This window comes from Tamandua tetradactyla, chromosome 11 (assembly GCF_023851605.1).
Source record: "Tamandua tetradactyla isolate mTamTet1 chromosome 11, mTamTet1.pri, whole genome shotgun sequence".
NCBI classification, from domain to species: Eukaryota; Metazoa; Chordata; class Mammalia; order Pilosa; family Myrmecophagidae; genus Tamandua; species Tamandua tetradactyla.
Window position 1 is genome coordinate 72,511,887 of NC_135337.1, and position 18,122 is coordinate 72,530,008.

Consider the following 18,122-nt stretch of genomic DNA (forward strand, 5'->3'; position numbering starts at 1 on the left):
GTCCGTGTCCATTGTAAACCTCGCTGTCCTCTTGCTCTGACACCATGCCAGGCACACTGGTATAAATCTGGGTTATACCAGTGTGTGAAATAGTTTCACCAGATTCTATTAAGAGTGGTTTCCCCGTAGGCATGCTGGGTGGACTTATTGAGTCCTTTATTTGTCATAAAATGGCAGAGGACGAGCCCTGGAACCAGGTAGCTGAGCAGGTGGGGCTGGTGCTGTGCCCTCCCCCTCTCCCTCCTCCCCAGTTGGGGGAATTGGGGATGGCACCGTAGGTCTCAGCAGGCTCACACCTCATGAAACCTCATCCACTCAGCACAGGTGTAGAACTGTGGTTAGGTCTCATCTCGTCTTCCCCCTTATATTTCCGAATTTAACGCTTAGCATTTTCCTAGTTGTTAACTCAAATGCTTTATTAGGTTCAAAGAATCCAACAAGGTGCTTCTGGATGAATGAACATACATTGAAAACATTTCTTTCGACTCATTATCGTTACAAGAAGAAGGGGAAAACTTTATAAGTACATGGGAAACGAGCTCTGTGTTATTTCTGCAGGCAATACCTATTTGACTCATCTGCTTAAAATTGAACTGATTTTCTGAATGGGGAGCCCTGGGACTTGCGGCTGACATAAGTCAAGAGCCATAACTTTTCTTATGTGGGTGTCATGCAGTTCTTTCCCAAAAAGGGCTGGGGAGGGCCGCAGACGGGAGCAGCCCCAATTCTAAAAATCAGGCCACTTTGAAAGATTGTGGGAAACTGCTGCAAGCAGGAATTGATTTTTCACCCCTTTCCCCTGAAGACTCCATATTCTTCAGAAATGGAAGGAATAGCTGTCCCCTATTCCTCAGAAGGCATGCATTGGTCTGTAGCTCCCCAAATTCCTAATTGGCATTTGGAATCTGGGTATGTTTTATGGACATGCAGACCCCTTCCACCTGCGCCCTCTGCACAGGCCCGCCTGCAGGTTGCTGCCCCACCCTTTTGAAGCCTTTGGGCTGCTTCTGCAGGGTCCCCCTGAGCACCTCCAGCAGGCAGGGTACAGGCTGGCAGAGGCCAGAGCGAGCAGGGCAGACTGTGCACATCACATAATGCTGTCACGGTGAAGGGTGATACCTGTTAGCTAATACACATCTGTCTTCGGGCAAGAATTTCTACTCTTCTAAATGAATCATAAAATTAGGGGCTCCACATGTCATGGAAAGATCAGAAGCGAGCCGCGACGGCCCGAGCCCTGCACGCGGGTGCCTCCCTCTAATTTGAGGCTTTGCTGGCCCTGAGGGTTCGTCCCGGGTTCGCTGCTCCACCCACGGAACTGCCTGCGCCCTGGCCACACCGGCCAGTCCGTGACCTCCGGGAAACCCCAAGCCAAGCTCAGTTTCTTTCCCAACATTTCTCTCTTTCTGACACTGAAAGATGAGGGTGGCTCCCTTCTCCTGAATTTTATCAGCACTCTGGCCTTGCGGATCATTCCAGAACCCTAAACATGGTCCTGAGAATCTGAATTTCTCATGGTGTCACTTTGTAACATTGGTTTTCTCTGTAAAATGCAGATAATCTGTGCGTGTGAGGCTTTGCTAACCTCATGGAAAGTGGATCAGGCATTTACGATGTAGTAGGATCCTGTGATTCTGACTACTTTAGAAATGGTTGCCCTGCTGGTGTTTGGCGCAGGCGCGCTGGCCTTGCCGGGGACAGGAAGCCCGGGTCTCCGCAGGCCTGCACACTCACTCGTACACTCACACACGTGCTCCTGGGACTCAGCATATGCTGGAGGTGACTGCTTGTGAAACTGTCCACTGAACGTTAGCTGTGTTCGGCTCCTGGCAATAATCAATTTGCCTCTCGAAGAGACGCGCTGTGTCTTCTCTTCCTTGCCAGTAAATCCCCATGCCCAACGCTGTTTCTCCTGCTCCTTGCCATCAGCTTCTAAAAGGTCTTTGAAGTCCCTCCAAATCCCGTTCATGCTCTCCACAAAAACCTCCTTCCAGCAGGACATCCTCCTGTAATTAGAATGTTTCTATCTTCTCCGTGATTGAAAGTAAGGCTTTCAAGATAATTCTTAAGCTATGACTTTTTCTCAGCATTTTGGATTTGTTCAATTAGCAATTTTGCTGCGGGATTGATTTTTATTTGTCTGAGTGCATCTGTTCTTTCCTCCAGCATTTTATGGGAAACAGTTGGGGGTTAGGGAGAGGGTTTAGGAAATGAATCATGTTTTTACAACTTGTTTCTCAATAGTGCTAATAGAACTTTCTGTGATGATAGCAATGTACTCTAATCTGCATGTAGTATATGTAGTCATATTTAGTATCTGATATAGTAGCGGCAAGCCACAGGTGGCCCTTGAGGAAATTAAGTAGTTAGCTCACTTGAGCAACGGAAATTTTAATTTTGGTTAGAGTTTAAATAGTTACACATGGCTAATGACTTCCGTGCTAGACTGTGCACCTCAGGAGGAAAAATGCTCCGTGCGTCAAAAGCCCTGCTGGACCCCAGGCAGGTCAAAGCATGAGCTGCTGATCCAGCCTGCAAGTCTGCCATCTTTTGTTGCATGGAGATGTATCTACCTATCCAGAGCTCAGGGACGGCATTTTTCCTATTCCAGCCCCTGGGGAACAGGTGAGGAAAACACTTCACCACCTCATAGGTGGTGAGGAGACAGCAGAGCCGAGAGGTGTGGGGTGAAGACTTCCACTCGCCCGCAGGCCTTTCTCCAGGGTTGTTCTCGCGCATTTTGATAATGACAACAGTCTTGCGTAGTGATTTGAAAGTTGCAGATGCTCCATTTCAAAGAACTATGAAGAGAAGTCTCTTTGCAGGATTCCGTTCCCTGGCCAACTCATAATATAAACAAAAAGTGTTAAAAATGTGAAGAATAAATTTTAAGATTTGGACCAAGGTGAGGGGGGCAGTAAGCCATTCTCCACATCCAATGATGCTAGTTATTAGCTGCCATTGATTCTCATTCCAGCAACGAGAAATGAAAAGTCCAAGAAGGAGCTTGGAGAGCAGAATAGAAACGCTGCTTTAGTGACAAATCCCCCTGTTCCCTTTCCACGCATCTTTTCAAGGCTTCCTTTCAAAACATGTGCAAAGAGGTGGTGACAGTGGCTTTTGGGGAAAAGTCACCTATTGCAAGCCACAGGCTACAGGGGTCAATAATAGGGGAAAAAGGATACAGGGTGTTTTGGGTTTTGTTTTTCTTTATGTCTACCCATTATTTTTCTTTTGAGGGCAGTGGAAATGGTGTAAAATTGAGCGTGAGGATGATGGCACAACCAGGTGATGACACCGTGAGACTCTGTGTACGTTGGATAGAATATCTAAAAGAAGTGGCTATAGGTCAGTCAAATCTGCAGTTAAAGCATAAAAAGTAAGACTGAAAAATGTTGGTCCTGGCGGTGTGGAAGTGAGTGGGTGGGTGGGGAGGGGTGCTGGGCGCTGCGTGGGGTCTGCGGGGGGGGGGAGCAGGCAGGAGGGGGAGGGGCCTGCGGGGGGAGGGGTCGGCTGGCAGTGAGGGGGAGGGGTGCCTCTGAGGGGGGAGGGGTCGGCCAGCAGCAAGGGAGAGGGGTCTGCGGAGGGGGAGGCGTCCCCTTCCGTCCCCGGGCGCTGCCCCCTGCCTGCCAGCAGTCACCGCACATGGGTCCCCGGGATGGGTGAGGCAGAGCCTGCCCACGGGAGTGCGGGGCCGCAGTGGGCGCTGCTTCCCGGCCACCCCTCTGCACCCTGGGGCCGAGAGCCTGGTTTGGGCGTGGGCCTGCAGGGACAGCCTGAGCTGAGGCCACCGGACCATCCGGTCCTCAGAGCTGTGGGACTTCTTGGTTTTAAACCTTTGCCCCAGGCGGGGAAAGATGACGGGTAGGGACAGAACTCCACGGGATGCGTTTGAGGGGTGCTGTTCTGGTTTGCTGCTGCCAGAACGTGTGTTGGACCTCACACTTCACACCTGGGCCATAGGTTTCCCGGAGGCTTCCCGCGCCCCCGGCATTCAGCCTGGGAAACCCGCAGTGACTCCCGTACGAGGTGCACATTTCTGGGTCGTGGTATTCACTGAGCACCAGCTAGAGCCGCGCTGGGCCCCGCCCGGCCCCTCCCCGCGCATGCGCATCGCTGCCCTGGAGCGTTGCCACGGTGGGGGTGCTGGAAGGCAAGAGCTTGAGTGCTCCCTCCACCTCGGACCTGTGAGTCCCGAGCTGCCACTGGGGAAGGCTCGTGCGGGGAATGCTGATCCGGCTTGTTTTGCGTCTTTTTAAGACTCTGGACCGGAGACGAGCACTCCCCCGCCGCTAGACCAGTGCAGGTCCGGCTGGCCTGCCCGCTGGGCCTCCCCAGCCCCGGGCGGTGTTCAGGGGTCTGGTGAGACGCAGCGGGGCCGACTTGTTCGGGCAGCTGTTTCCCACCTCGGTGCTCTCTGGGGTTTTTGTGTAGTTGCATCAGAATCACCACCAAGTGCCAAGTTAGGTATTTATTTTCTGGTTGCCAAGGACAACTCTCCCAGTAAGATACACCATCCCCAGGATAGCTCATTAAGAAGAAGTTTAGAATAGCAGCGTTCCCAGTGGACCACAAGTATCGTAAGTCTGGAAAAGTTAATATCTCAAGAGGTGTCTTGAATAGGTCACTCACTAAAAGCAGAAATATCGAGTTTGATCATTGAAATGAATATCAATAGGAACAGAGAAGGAAAAGAAATAAGGAAAGGCAGTATTTTTGGAAAGGAGAGAGTTTCCCGGGGGAGAACTACAGCCGAACACGCCCATCCTGACTGCGGGCCAGACACCAAACACTCACCTTGTACAACGTGGGTTCAAGCAGGAACGGAGAGAATTGGGGGAAAACCCGGGTCGGGGGGGTGGGCCTGGGTCGAGGGTCCATAAAAGCTCTTCTAGAGAGTTTTGTGTCCCCCAGATGGCAGCGTAAAGAAGCACTGTGCAAGGAGACAAAGGGCAGTGAGCCCTGGCCCTGGTGCCTACCGCGGGCTGTTGTTGGTGCCCACCATAGCAGGCCCTGAGCTCCAGCCCCTTGTCACCCCCAGCTCACTGGAAACCGTGCGGTCCCCCAAAGATGGCAGCTTCTGCGGGGCTTTTGGGATGGAATGTCCCTTCACAGCATCGTGGAGGCCGAAGGGGCAGTGCTGGACCTCCTCGCGTGGAGGCAAGTTTTCCAGCCCTGTGCTGGTTTGAAAGCATGTATGTCCCCTAGAAAAGCCATGTTTTAATCTAAATCCCATTTCATAAAGGCAGAATAATCTCTATTCAACACTGTATGTTTGAAACTGTAATCCAGTCATCTCCCTGGAGATGTGATTTAATCAAGAGTGGTTGTTGAACTGGATTAGGTGATGACATTTCTCCACCTATTTGGGTGGGTCTTGATTAGTTTCTGGAGTCCTATAAAAGAGGAAACATTTTGGAGAATGAAACAGATTCGGAGAGAGCAGAGCAGAATGACATAGCCACGAGAAGCAGAGTCCACCAGCCAGCGACCTTTGGAGATGAAGAAGGAAAACGCCTCCCGGGGAGCTTCATGAAACCGGAAGCCAGGAGGGAAAACTAGCAGATGACGCCATGCTTGCCATGTGCCCTTCCAGATGAGAGAGAAATTCTGACTATGTTCACCATGTGCCTTCTCACTTGAGAGAGAAACCCTGAACTTCATCGGCCTTCTTGAACCAAAGTATCTTTCCCTGGATGCCTTAGATTGGACATTTTTATAGACATGGGATATTTTCTTGGCCGTTGAACTGTAAACTGACAACTTATTAAATTCCCCTTTTTAAAAGCCACTCTATTTCTGGTATACTGCATTCCAGCAGCTGGCACACAAGGACGAGCCCCCACCTGCCACCGCGAGCGGCCGGATCCCTTTCCTCTCTTAGGTCTCCCCCAGGCAAGGGGGCTGGGCCTGATTTGCTTTCCCACATCTTCCCTCATGTTTCCAAGGCTTCCTTGAAAAACCCGCTGCATCTTTCTGACCCAATGGAGCTCCCTTTTTCACTTCAAAGTACTGGTTTATTTTTGGAAAACTATTGCAAACAGGAGGGCTACTTTGTGTTCATATGGTAGAACTGAAATTCGTATGAATGTTGAAAAAATTAACAAAAGTGAAAGTGCATATAGTTGAGCATTAAGTCAGTGCGGATATTGATCTGCCTAAAAGGGCTTATGGCAGAAAGTGCCTGCATAGCTTTTCCAAACATGTTCTCATGTATTGTGTCATTTTATTTTCACAGTAATCTTATGATATAGGTGTTACTATTGTTGCCTTCAGTATCCAAATGAGGGAACCAAGGTTTGTTTAGTCCCAGGTTACAGCCAGACGGCTGGATTCCAGAGTCAGTGCCATCCCATCCGACCTCAGACTCTTGCCAGTGTAGACTTCCCACAGTTTCCCAGCACAGATCGGTCACCTTCTGCTTATTTACTGGGCTTACAGCATTAATTAGTTATCCAGATCTTCTAAAAAATTATACCATTCAAACATTTACCTTTGAATTTTATAATCCCACAGATCATAAATATGATGAAGAGGCATCAAGAGGCCTGGCGGGATGGTGTTGAGAGAAGTCATTTTGACTTCCTACCTCATTGAGCGATTTACCAAGCCTTGAACTTGGTCTTAGATTTCCTAAGGCCCTTTGAAGACCCTCCCACCTCATGTCCTCATTTTCATCCCTAGAATGTTCCTGAAATACAAAACAGGGGCAGCACCTAAAGACAGAGGCCATTTCACACTCTCTGTGGTCAATTCCTTATAGCGCGGGTGCCCTGAGCCTCTGAACTTCCCCTCTTGATGCTTCCTTCATCCTAATCATTTGTGTGTATAAAGCCTCGTTTTCTCTTTTATCACAGCTGCTTCAGTGGGAAGCCAAGGAAGAATATTTGTCCCATCTTGTAGGTAGGTGAATTGGGTCTCAGAGAGATTGTAGAGATGGAACAATGGAGAGCCAACACCAATTCTCAATCTCCTTTGTGAAAAGACAATTGCAGGGCCGGCCACGGTGACTCAGTGGCAGAGTGCTCGCCTGCCATGCCAGAGACCCGGGTTTGATTCCTGTTGCCTGCCTGTGCAAGAAAAAAAAAATAGATGATTACAGCATACTATTGCCTAGTAATTATCCTGAGTGAAACCAATTTAAGTGGACGGAGAGTTAGCATCCATAAATGTTGCTAATTGGTCCAAGTCATTAAAAATTGCCAAAAAATTGGCCAGATTCTATAAGAAATTTGTTTATTGGCATCATATGTGTGCTGTAGTAATGAAAAAATCAGAATTTTCTGCTTGACTGAATGAGACCTGCTCATTGCTTTCTCTGTCTGCATCATTTTCCCCTCAGCCTCTGGTGAGCAGGTGAGTGCCACAGTTCCTCAGTGCACTCCAGCTGCAGAGGTGGGGAGCCCCAAAGCAGCGGCCAGGGCCACCTCTGTCCCGCAGCCCGGAGCCCGTTCATAAATACGACCTTTGAAGATGCTATTGGCTAAGATGTGCCTGGACGGAATGAGGAGGATTATATTATGGAAACTGGGCTCGAAGAGCAGCTGCAGGAAGCAGCCTGAAGGCAGAAGTGAAGGGAACACTGGGGAGAAAGGAGAAGATGCAGGCGCGAGCGTCACCACATGTTGGAAAACCCTGGAGCCCCCAAGATTGCTGGGCCGTCCGCAGACGCCCACCCGGGGGGAAGCCAGCCTTTAGCTGTTGAAACTGTGCGCCAATACATTCCTGTTGTTAAGACAATCCAATGTATGGTATTTTGTTTTAGCAGCTGGGAAACTAAAGCACTGTATATTAGAATTATTTAAAATACACTCCCTTCTGATTTCTTCACATTTTTGATGTTTATACATTTGCTTGTATTGGTCTGTCTCCCGAGGTTCCCTCTCTCCAAGGCTTCTCTACTGTTCATAGATGAGCTTTTACGAAATTTTGCATATTCCCAAATCAGATTAAACTAATCTCACCTCTAAATCTCTGACACTTATATTCTACTTTACACACCTTTCACAATACTTACTTTTTTTTTTTACAATACTTATTTTTAGTCTTCTATTTGCTGACTTTTAGATTTTAATGTCCACTAGATCAGGACCTGGGTATTAATTATCATTGAATTCCCATCCTCATGGAGGCACATAAAATGCCTTGCAGAGAGCTGTCGCTCAATAATTATTCAAAAAATTCAGTTCAAACCGAATCTTATTTGTGAGCTATCTTAAAAAGATGAGGCTTTATCCATAAGTAAAGGGTGTGAAAAAGCAAAGACAGTAAAAATACCGAAGTAATGTCTTTTAAAAATATACCTACATATTGACTTAAGTTACTTTGATCTCGTGAATGAGTGAGTGAATGCATACATACCTGTGTACACAAGAAGCCAAGAAAGTATCCTCGTGGCCAGTCGTTTGACTTTAATATTAGCTGCAGAGTGCAGGTTCTAAAAATAATTTCCACATTTAAGCCATAGATTTAGGTTCTCAACTTTACCAAAAATATAGAGAAATCTTTCCTGAAACCTGAGAAACTTCAAAATGGAGAAACTCTGGTGTAAAACAGTCTTGCATTTGTAACACTTCTTTCCCCTGCAGTTACTTTCAAAACCAATTCCCAAGACCTGCTTGGATCTGCTGAGCCCCTACCTCCATTTTTTCTTATTCTCTTAGTGTTTGTGCCCGTTCCTCCCTGCTGAGAGTAGCAGACGTGCCTGGATGCCACCTTTAGAAATTTCCTGCTCTGTGAGTCCTATCGCTATGGGACTTGATTTGTCAGTGGTGGTTTTTCTTAATGTTAGCCCATCACATAATCTTCTTCAGAAAACCAGTAATTGAAGAATCAATTCTTCTGGTTGGAAAATTCATCCATGCTAAGATTTAAAACTTTTCTTACATATTTTGGTTTTGCTTCAACTTTTCCTTCTGGCTTAAACCCATATGTCTATTAAGAAAAACATACGTTATGTTTTTGATTCATTTGTATTTGACTTTGAAATTTGTAATTGACAAGTGGCTTCATGTCCAAAGATGACACTTCATAGGCATCTTCTGTGGCTTTTTATATAATAATTGCACCCAGGCAAACTGCACTGCTTTGTGAATATAAAAGAAATGGGAAATCCCTGTAACTTTGAGTTTTCTGGTTTTTTTTTTAATTTAAAAACCAAAATCCAATTTATTTCTCTCTGAATTGGCAAAGTGCCCTTTATTTTGAACTAATTTGAAGACACGTAACCAAATTCCTTTAATAGGAAATTCTTTAGAATAGGAATATTTTATTTTCTTTTAGTGGACTCTGCTTTTAAAAAAAACATTGCTAAAACTTTATTTTTCTCTATGGACTTACTGTCTCCCTTAGAATTTAATTGTCGTTAAAAAACGGGTAGTTGGAAAATATGTGCATAAAGTGTGTTCTGTTATTTCTGACAAAGAACACTTCTGCTGTTAGGACTATACTATTAAATTATCAATAATTATGGTCAAATTTCAAATGCCTGAATACCAGCTCTTTTTTAATAATAAAAGACGTAGAAGGTGCCTTTTTCCATTTGGAGAATATGATAATTACCATGTCCTAGACCCTTTGTCATCTGTGTTTCCTCACTGAGAGTTTCAGGAAATGTAAATAGATCATTGCTTAAACATAAAAATGAACCGGATTTAGGGTGTTCTGTCTGTTCATCTAAAAATAGTAGAGCCAATTACACAGCCAGCTCCTGTTTGAGACCAGGGGTTCTGTGATTTGTCCTGAAAGTTTTATGTATTCAAATCTATTTCTTCATGTTTTTCCTTGTCTGCCTCTTGTGCTGTGCTAAACCTCGCTGGTCCAGCTACGTATTAGGAGAACGAGTCGAACTTCTCAAGTGCAATATTTCAGTGGGTGGGTGACCCCTAAGGGACAGTTCTTCCAACTTGTGATTCCTGGATGGGTCCTTTTCTTATGGAAGTTGTAGGGCTCTCCTGCTTCCTACCTCAGGCTGCAGACATTTTTGGTGGAGGATGCCTTGGTTTGGATATACATTCATTGCTAGAAAATTAGAGTGTATTTCAGGCGAAATGCAAAATGGATGTTGAAGCTCCTTAGTGACAGAATCCGATGGGTGGCATTTGTGCGCTTGCTCTGTGCATCTTTAAGTGAAAGCACTGATTGTTTTGCACAACCTAGAAAAGGCAATGTTCTATTTTCATTTGCATATCAGCTAAAATAAGTATTATTTTAGTAGGTGAACTTATCCTTAGGAAAAATTAGAGCATGCTGCTGGAAACTGGAGACATTTGAAAAATAAGGCTCATCTTTTTCCTAGAGGTTTCCCTGCCACGAAGGGGCCTGTCACTTCTGGGTGCTGATCACATGGCTCTCAAATGAACAAGTGTGGACATGATTATCCACCCCTTCCCGACTACTGGTCCTTCCCTGAGAACCCCATCGGGTGGTTTCCCCCGGCGCTTCCTCCCTCCATTGCCCCTACACTGCCTTTACTCCAGTTTCAGTTGTTGACTCTTTTATTAACAGAGCCGGTTGGGCATACAAGGTCTCAAGGGGATGAGTTTTGGTATCTTTTTGAGGAATGAAGCATCCTGAGCTTGAGAATTTCTTTTTTCTCTGTAACTGATGGGGGAGCAAGGTGACAGGGTTCCTGAATTTTGCTAACCCCCGTTCCTATTTTCCCTCCAGCTCAGCCTGGAAGAAGTGATGGGCTGTCTCATCCCAAGGGATCTCCCTCCCCAGGAATATTCTGGGATAAACAATGCCAACAAACCTGAGTAGATACCCACAGTACAAAGAAAGGCTGAAAGCTACCACAGATTAAGAATAACTGCAGTTCTGGAGTTTTCTTTTCTTTTCTTTTGTGATGTATTTCAACCACTACATAATTTGGAGAAAATACGTTTGTAGGACAGGCAGGCGATATTCTGATGATAAAGGATTGTGCAATTCCATCGTGTCCCGCGGTGCACACCTTTCCTAAGTGTTGCCTTGAGCCCCGGCTTCCCGTGTCTGGCTTGGCCTGGGGAGGCGCAGGGCTGCGCAGGGTGGAGCAGGGGTGGGCAGGCTGAGATGGAGAGCCAGTGAGCAGGAAACCTTGTCAGTTATCCCAGGAGAAAGGGTGGGGGGGACACCAGGGTCGGAATCCGACCTCAGTGGGCCACCCATCGGCTCCCGAGCTGAGGGCCAAGGACTAATAACCTGGAAGGCCAAGGTACCTGGAAAGTGCACGGTGTGAAGTGGCCACAGGCCACCAAAAATGACTCCTTTGGGTGACACGCAGCCCCTCCATTCCCACCCTCCTAAATGCCACCTGTGTGCACAGTGGCTGAAGTGTACGGGTTATTGGGTGTTTCCATGGAAATAAGGAAGCTTCATCCTGGGCATGCATTCATTCCCTTATTCAGTAAACATTTATGCAGAGAATGATGATCTAGTCCAGTCAAGTAGGTAATGAATCTGCCCAGAAGTCATTTAAGTTAGGAACGATTTCATGTCAATTGCAAACAGTAGACCTTCCTGACACTTGTAACTTGTAAAATGATGGTAAAACAAGTTGAATGTTGAAGTCAATGAGCAAATACAATTGCCAATTAAAAGAAAAGCATTGCTATTCAACCAGTTAAAGATAAAACAGAATATGTGTACATATCATAGCAGAGATAAACTGTTTCATTTGCCATTTGGTATTGCATTAAGAGATTCAGCCATAAAATACCTAATTAGAGAATTATTAAATCATAAGGCGTTTTAAACAGGTGATGGGCTCATGGCTTAGCATTTTCAAAGAGATTTAGATGATGTTGCCATGATTAAAAACTGAAGCATGCCATTCCTTGCTGCTTTATTCTCTGCCTATTAAGTGACCTTTATGTACACTTCTCTTTTCAACTGCTCTAGAGAATATTTCTTTAAAGTTGTCTGGCTTCTTTTTCTCCCCCAAAGTTTTTGAGAGTTGACCAAGATAAAGACAAAGACTGTAGCATGGACTGTGGGGGATCTACTCAGAAACCTCTCTGTGCTTCTGATGGAAGGACCTTCTTATCGCGCTGCGAATTTCAACGAGCTAAATGCAAAGACCCTCAGCTAGAAATTGCTTACCGAGGAAATTGCAAGGGTGAGTTGTTGTTTGTTTATTCATTTAAAGATTGGTAGATCAGTCTTAAAAATGTTTATATGTGCATTTTATTTCCACCTTTGCAAACTTTCTACTGTTTAAAAATTTATGAGTTTTGTGTTTGTGAATTTTCTTCCCAAGCACTTAAGGAAAAAGATTAATTTCTTTGAATTTTAAGAGCAGAGTTGTGTGTATTTGAAAAATATTCATTTAAAGCTCTTTCTTTTTAGAATGTCTTGTGTCATCGTGAAACCAATCTATACAAGTATCTCAGATTTTTCCAGTCTTCTAAGATTATTCTCACGAAAGTTATATTACTGGCTCTTTTGACCCTTTTCTCTCTTCTTAGGAAATGGGATGTGTATACTATTGCCTGTGCAGTTATCAGTGGTTTCTTTGGTGCTTATTCACAGTTGTAATTTTTCATTTTCCTGATTTAAGTATCAGATTTAGAGGCAGTTAACATGTGTAAAGCAAAACACTGAAATGCATCTTACGTTAATGAAGGGTTTGACTCTCAGCAAAATACTTTTTTTCAAACAGCTTTCAGAAAAAAAGACCACACACTGAAAACTCATTTGAGACCATTTTTTGCACCATTAGCTCCAAGATTCATCTGAAAACAACACAATGCAACAAAGTAAAATAACACCACCGCGACCAAAACTGCTAGGAATGTGTTGTCTCAGCATCAGACTTAACATGCTTTTGAATAAATTTGCTCTTCCTTTTATAATCAATCCAAAATAATAGTAGCTGAACAGGTTTGATTCTCGTCTTTAGATGACAAAGATGAATCTTGCCATATTCTTTAGACCTAGGGACACTGGCATTAGCAGAAAAGCGCTTCGTATCAGTGACATACTCAGATTTAGCACCTGCAGCAGCGGGCCGCAGAGGGCTCAGCCTGGCGCCTGCAGCTTGACTCAGATAACCCATTTCCCTGTTAACCGGTTTCCGTGCAGCATCCTGCAGGCGCTAAGATTTGGAGCCCAGGCTTCCCCTTAGCCCCACTGATGACTACACATTATTGTGGATTTTTTCTGCCATCGTGACTTGTTCAGAGTTAAAGTACTTCAGGACACTTGGCACTTGAGGCTATAGAAAGGCCAGGGTATAAGGTCAAGTACATGGATTGCTCCTCCCGCAAAGCTACTGGGGGGAAAATGGATGCCCGTTAGTGTGTGGGCGAGATCCATACTGCAGAATTTAGAGCATTCCATTCTCATTTTGGGGGCAAAAGAACGCTACTTGTAAATGTCCGCCCGCTGATGGTTCTCCCAGCAGACGCCCCACGAGCCGCGGACAGATCCGAGCAGAAGCCAAGCCCAGGGCCGGGCCAGGGCGTGGGAGGAAGGGGCCCGGGAGACGCGGCCCAGGCAGACCATGGAGAGCTTGACTACCAGATTTGGGAGTCTGCACCTATCTTGTGGGCAATGGAAAGCCCTAGAAAGGTGTGGACAGAAAGAAGATGGGCACGAATCGACGTTAGGTACTGAGAGTGCAGGAGCTGATTTCCTCCATAGATTCCAGAGGACAATGAAAGGATTCGGTTTTCTACCAGAAAAACAGTCCCATTTTTTGCTCTCGGCTAGGTGCAGTCACCAGGCACGCCTCAGGGTGCAGGGCTGTGTAGGGTTTTCTGCTGACAGATTGGGAGTCACCTTGCATGGTTTGTAGGACCCTCGCTGTCTTTTGTGGTGGCGCTGAGGGTCTGGCAGGGACAGGGTGCTCAGAGCACCACAGCAGTGCAGACAGCGCGAGTGGTGGGGCTGGAGGAGCAGCTGCCTAGGTGGGGTGAAGGGGGTCCCCCCGACCCCCATGGGGCTGCCCCGCCTCGCCTCCCACGCGCACCCCTGCCCCCATGAGAAACTTGACCTTGCATTTGACAAAGAATGAGCCAGCCCGTTTATTTGTAAATCAAATATTTATTTAAAATGCCCAATAGGAACAGATTGTTCACTTTCACCTGGTTTTTCTCAGCCACACATGACTCTCAGAGTTCTGTCACCTCACTAGAAGGACTGCGGTTCCCCAGACAGTTGCCTGAGGATTAAAATGTTTTAAAGTACGGTTCACCACAGGAAACTGCAGGATCATGAATTATGGAAAGGTGACATTAAATAACGCGTATCTGTTCTCTCATCCTACATCGAGTTAGGGTGTACTGAACACATGAATATAAGAAAAATTTAGATGCAATTTTATGCCTTGATTGGAGTTACATGCCTCAGCTATCTGTGTTAGAAACAAGAAGCCATTTAAAAGTAAATTTAAATAGTAGGTGACCTACTCTTAAGAGAACACCGGAGAAGTACCTGTTTGTGAAGTTTTGTCCTCTGAAAAAAGTGGAGGAGATCAAATAGTCTCATCACAGTTCGAGTTTTATTTTCCTTTTATTTTTGTTGCCATGTTCCTTCAGATACCCCTATCAGACATTTCTGTGGAAGGTCATGGGGAAGGCGTCTGAGCTCCGCCGTCCCCGGAGGCGCTGCCTTTGAGGGTCGGAGTCTTCCGGGACAACCGGGTGAAGCTTAGAGGACTTCAGTCTGTCTTTCTGGGTGGAACCCAGTTCTTGTGGTCATCTCACGGTTCCTGTGGACCGTCTCCCCGAGCATCTGTCCGTAGGTCTCGGCCATTGCCACCAGCAGGGCAAAGTTGGCTTCCTTGTTGACAAAGGGCACATTCGCATTAAACGCAGATGCCTGTTTTTGGTGCCCACTGTTGGTTTATTTGTATTTGGATGTCATCTAGTTTTTCTGGATAGTTCCTTTAGTTGAGATTTTTAGTTGCTTCACTGAACCCATTTTACACCACAGATTTTTGAAAATAAAGCCTACTCCACAAAAAATTAGTTTAATTTAAATCGAAAGGATACCAACAAAAAGAAAGGGCACGCACCTGTGCACCTCAACCTCCTGTTTCTTTGGCACTGCAGCTGCCAAGGACAGACAAAAGGGATCGGAAATTCGTTTAAAAGAGATTGCTAAAAACACAGCATATGTTGTTGAGGCACCTGGCAGCAGGTGCAGGCCTGGGCCGTGGGTGAGTCTGTGCGGGTATGTGTGTGTGCGGGCGCGCGTCTGTGCGGGGGTGTGTGGGGGTGGGGGGTGGGGTGCAGGCCTGGGGCCGCAGGTGCATCATCTGGGCGGGGAATGCTCCAGGCGGGGTGGGGGTGTGTGTGTGTGTCTGGCCTCGGCTGGCATCGGCAGGGGAGGAGGGCCCGCCTGCCTCGGGCGGGCTCCAAGCAGCCGTTTCAGGTTCGCGGCTGGGGTTTTCATCGGGAACCGCAGCCACCCTGGGCTCTCCCCACAGCGGGCCCGCAGAGAGGGGGCGACTCCCTGCTGCAGGCCTGTCTCCCTGCCGACCAGCTGCCCCCTTTCACCCCCGATGTCCGACTGGCACACCCCACAGCCCACTTGGTGCCATACGTGGGGGACGTCGGGGCACACGGAAAGGGACCATGAGGCTGAAGGGCGGCGGGGCGGCCCAGGGCAGAGCGCCACCTCCTGCCCCCCCCCCCACCTCCCCCTTGGTCTTTCCAATGGTGGATGCCTTGCAATGAAGAACGTGGACTTGCTGTGAGTGAGCAAAGTCTTCCAGGGTCAGAAACAGCACGTTCACGGGAACCAGGCGTTCTGGCCGAGAGCTCACACCTCTGCACACACTGCGTGGCACAAGCTACCGATGCGCGCCAAGCTCCAGGGAGGCCTATCTCCGACAGAACTCTCAAGGAAAAAATCCAGAGCTCTGGCCTCCTGGAGCCGAGCACGAGGGGCAGGTGCAGTTCATTCCTCGTCCGTAGGAGGGACACCAGCCTGCAGGACGGTGGTGTCGGACGAGGCCGAGACCAGCTCGCACGCTTTAAAATCCAGCGCAAAGAGAAGCCAGGCTCCTGGGTGTGCAGAGTTCTGCAGGGACGGAGGATATTAAGCCAGGGGCCGGGCTCGACCCGCGGGGACCGAACGAGGCTCTCCAGGGGCCTTTCCGTGAAGCCCTGACGGGTGAATCGCCCCACCGGGTTCAGTAGCTGGGACGCGCGCCCTCGATTATTTGTTTTTAAAGCAAGGTGCTGTGAAACCTCGCTTGGTGGCCAGTTCCCATGCGACCTAGTAACGCCTCAGCGGGCCTGTTCAGCAGTAATCGTCTTTTCTCCCCTTTTCCACCCAAAGAGGAGGCACCGCGTGCCGCGGATTTCTCCAGGTGGGCGTGGAGGGCCTCAGGAGAGCCGCCTGCGGACGCTGCCCCCGGGCCAGCCCAGGCCGGCCGCACCGCGTCCTGGAGGAGAGGCAGCACCAGCCGCGCCTCCCAGGTGGTCTCACGGTGGGGCCGCTGGGCCGCGCGCGCAGCAGCGCATCGGGCGCCCTCCCGGATCTCCAGTGAGCCGGGTGGCTCCACGCAGCTCCTTCGCCCCGCTTCACGTCCCTGAAATCAGAGACTTGGATCAAATGAACTCCAGGAATTCTTTTTCTTTGAAGATTTGTCCAAATCGGACAAATTTTTCAGAGCAGGGAGCACAGGAACGTCTAGAGTGCTCCATCAGCTGCCCATCTTCGGAGGCTTCTGCCGCTGTGGTCTTTGAGGGACACGGGACACGGGACAATCTGTGAGGTTCTGGACTCCACCGAGACCTCACGACCCCGCAGCGGCACAGGGCCTAGAGAGGGCGGTCTGTGAGCGGTCAGTGAGCTGGTGGTTGCCATCCGTTCCCTCCGTGGAAGAAGCCTGTGGGCTGGGGGCTCTTCCTGCTCTCAAGCTCTCCTCTGCCGGGTCCCTGCCCCGGGCTCTGGGGACCTCCCCGCTGGCATTGGTGCCCGGGCTGGAGCAGTCAGCCCACGCACTGCCTCTCCGGACTTTTTAATCCTATCTGCACTGGTTTCTTGCAGGAACTCGACCCAGCTCATGTTTACCTTCACTCTTTTATGGTGTTCTAAATAGGTCTGATGTTTAGAACTGTCCTTCCTTATAGACTAAATAGATGTAACAAGAGGTACTGCATTGGTCTCGTGTTCAAGCCGGGATCAGAAACACAATAGAATATTTCTGGAATGTTACAAGAAAGAAAAAAGTTCTGTCTCTGCTGTAGCATAACTATAATCTCAAAAAATAATTAATCAGTAGAGCTAGGAAGAATTGCCATGCAGCTCTAAGACTGTTTCTGCCTTTGGGAAGGTTATAATCAAACTTCATAAAAAAAGGACTTGGTGTCTAATGGCCTGTTTTAATGTATTTACAACTGTAGTTATTAATTATGGAAAATGCCGTGATTGATTGTTTCTAGTAAGCATTACAAAACTTGATTGAATTCTCTAATAAATGCTTGCTGTAATTTGCTGTCTTTCTAAATTTTTTTCCTTTATGATTTTGCAGGTCTGGTTTTGTAACCAGAGCTTTCCTCATATAATTTTTATTTTGTCCTTATGAATTAGGATGATGAAACTTATTTAACGTGAAAATTTAAGGAATATGCTTCTTTTCTCTGGTTGCCATTCATTCATTCAACCGTCCTAAGGCCGGTGGTGTGTGTGGCAGGCCTGCCCTGGGCAGTGAGGACCAGCAGTGGATGTCTCTTGACCCCAGAGCTTTTACATAACCGTAATCAGCATCATAACCGTTTAAAAACTCTTCCAGATCCACAGTGCATGTAGGGCCTGTCATCTGGGAAAACATCCAGTCCAGCCTTTCACTCAGTATTATATAAAATAATCACATACTTCGCGAAGGTTTCTGCCACAATTAGAGACGTGTTGAAGGCATTGAACTCTTGATGCTCTATTTCTAAAACATCTTGGAAAATGAACGCAAGAAGAGTTAAGAAAGAAAAACTCTGTTCCCTTTTTTTTTTTTGGTCTAAGGTTTTTTTGCTATCCTATTCTGTAACAGACAGCTCTGAGCTGTGGGGCCTCAAGTTCAGGGTCTCCTGTAAACATCACCCTCTAATGAACCTTGTTTTGCTCAAGGTTTCTCTGTCCTTTTTAACTGCTCTCCAACATTCTCTTGTATAAAATGTTCAGCATATCTGTCT

At 47.3% G+C, this 18,122-nt stretch overlaps 1 protein-coding gene across 3 annotated transcripts in view; it reads left to right on the plus strand.

The window, feature by feature from the left end:
* SMOC2 (SPARC related modular calcium binding 2) overlaps positions 1 to 18,122 on the plus strand; it is a 198,333-nt gene that overhangs the window by 44,060 nt on the left and 136,151 nt on the right. For all 3 annotated transcript variants that reach the window (XM_077120876.1, XM_077120877.1, XM_077120878.1), the window contains exon 2: positions 11,926 to 12,097. In XM_077120876.1, coding sequence (XP_076976991.1) covers positions 11,926 to 12,097 — 172 coding nt within the window. The remainder of the gene's footprint in view (positions 1 to 11,925; positions 12,098 to 18,122) is intronic.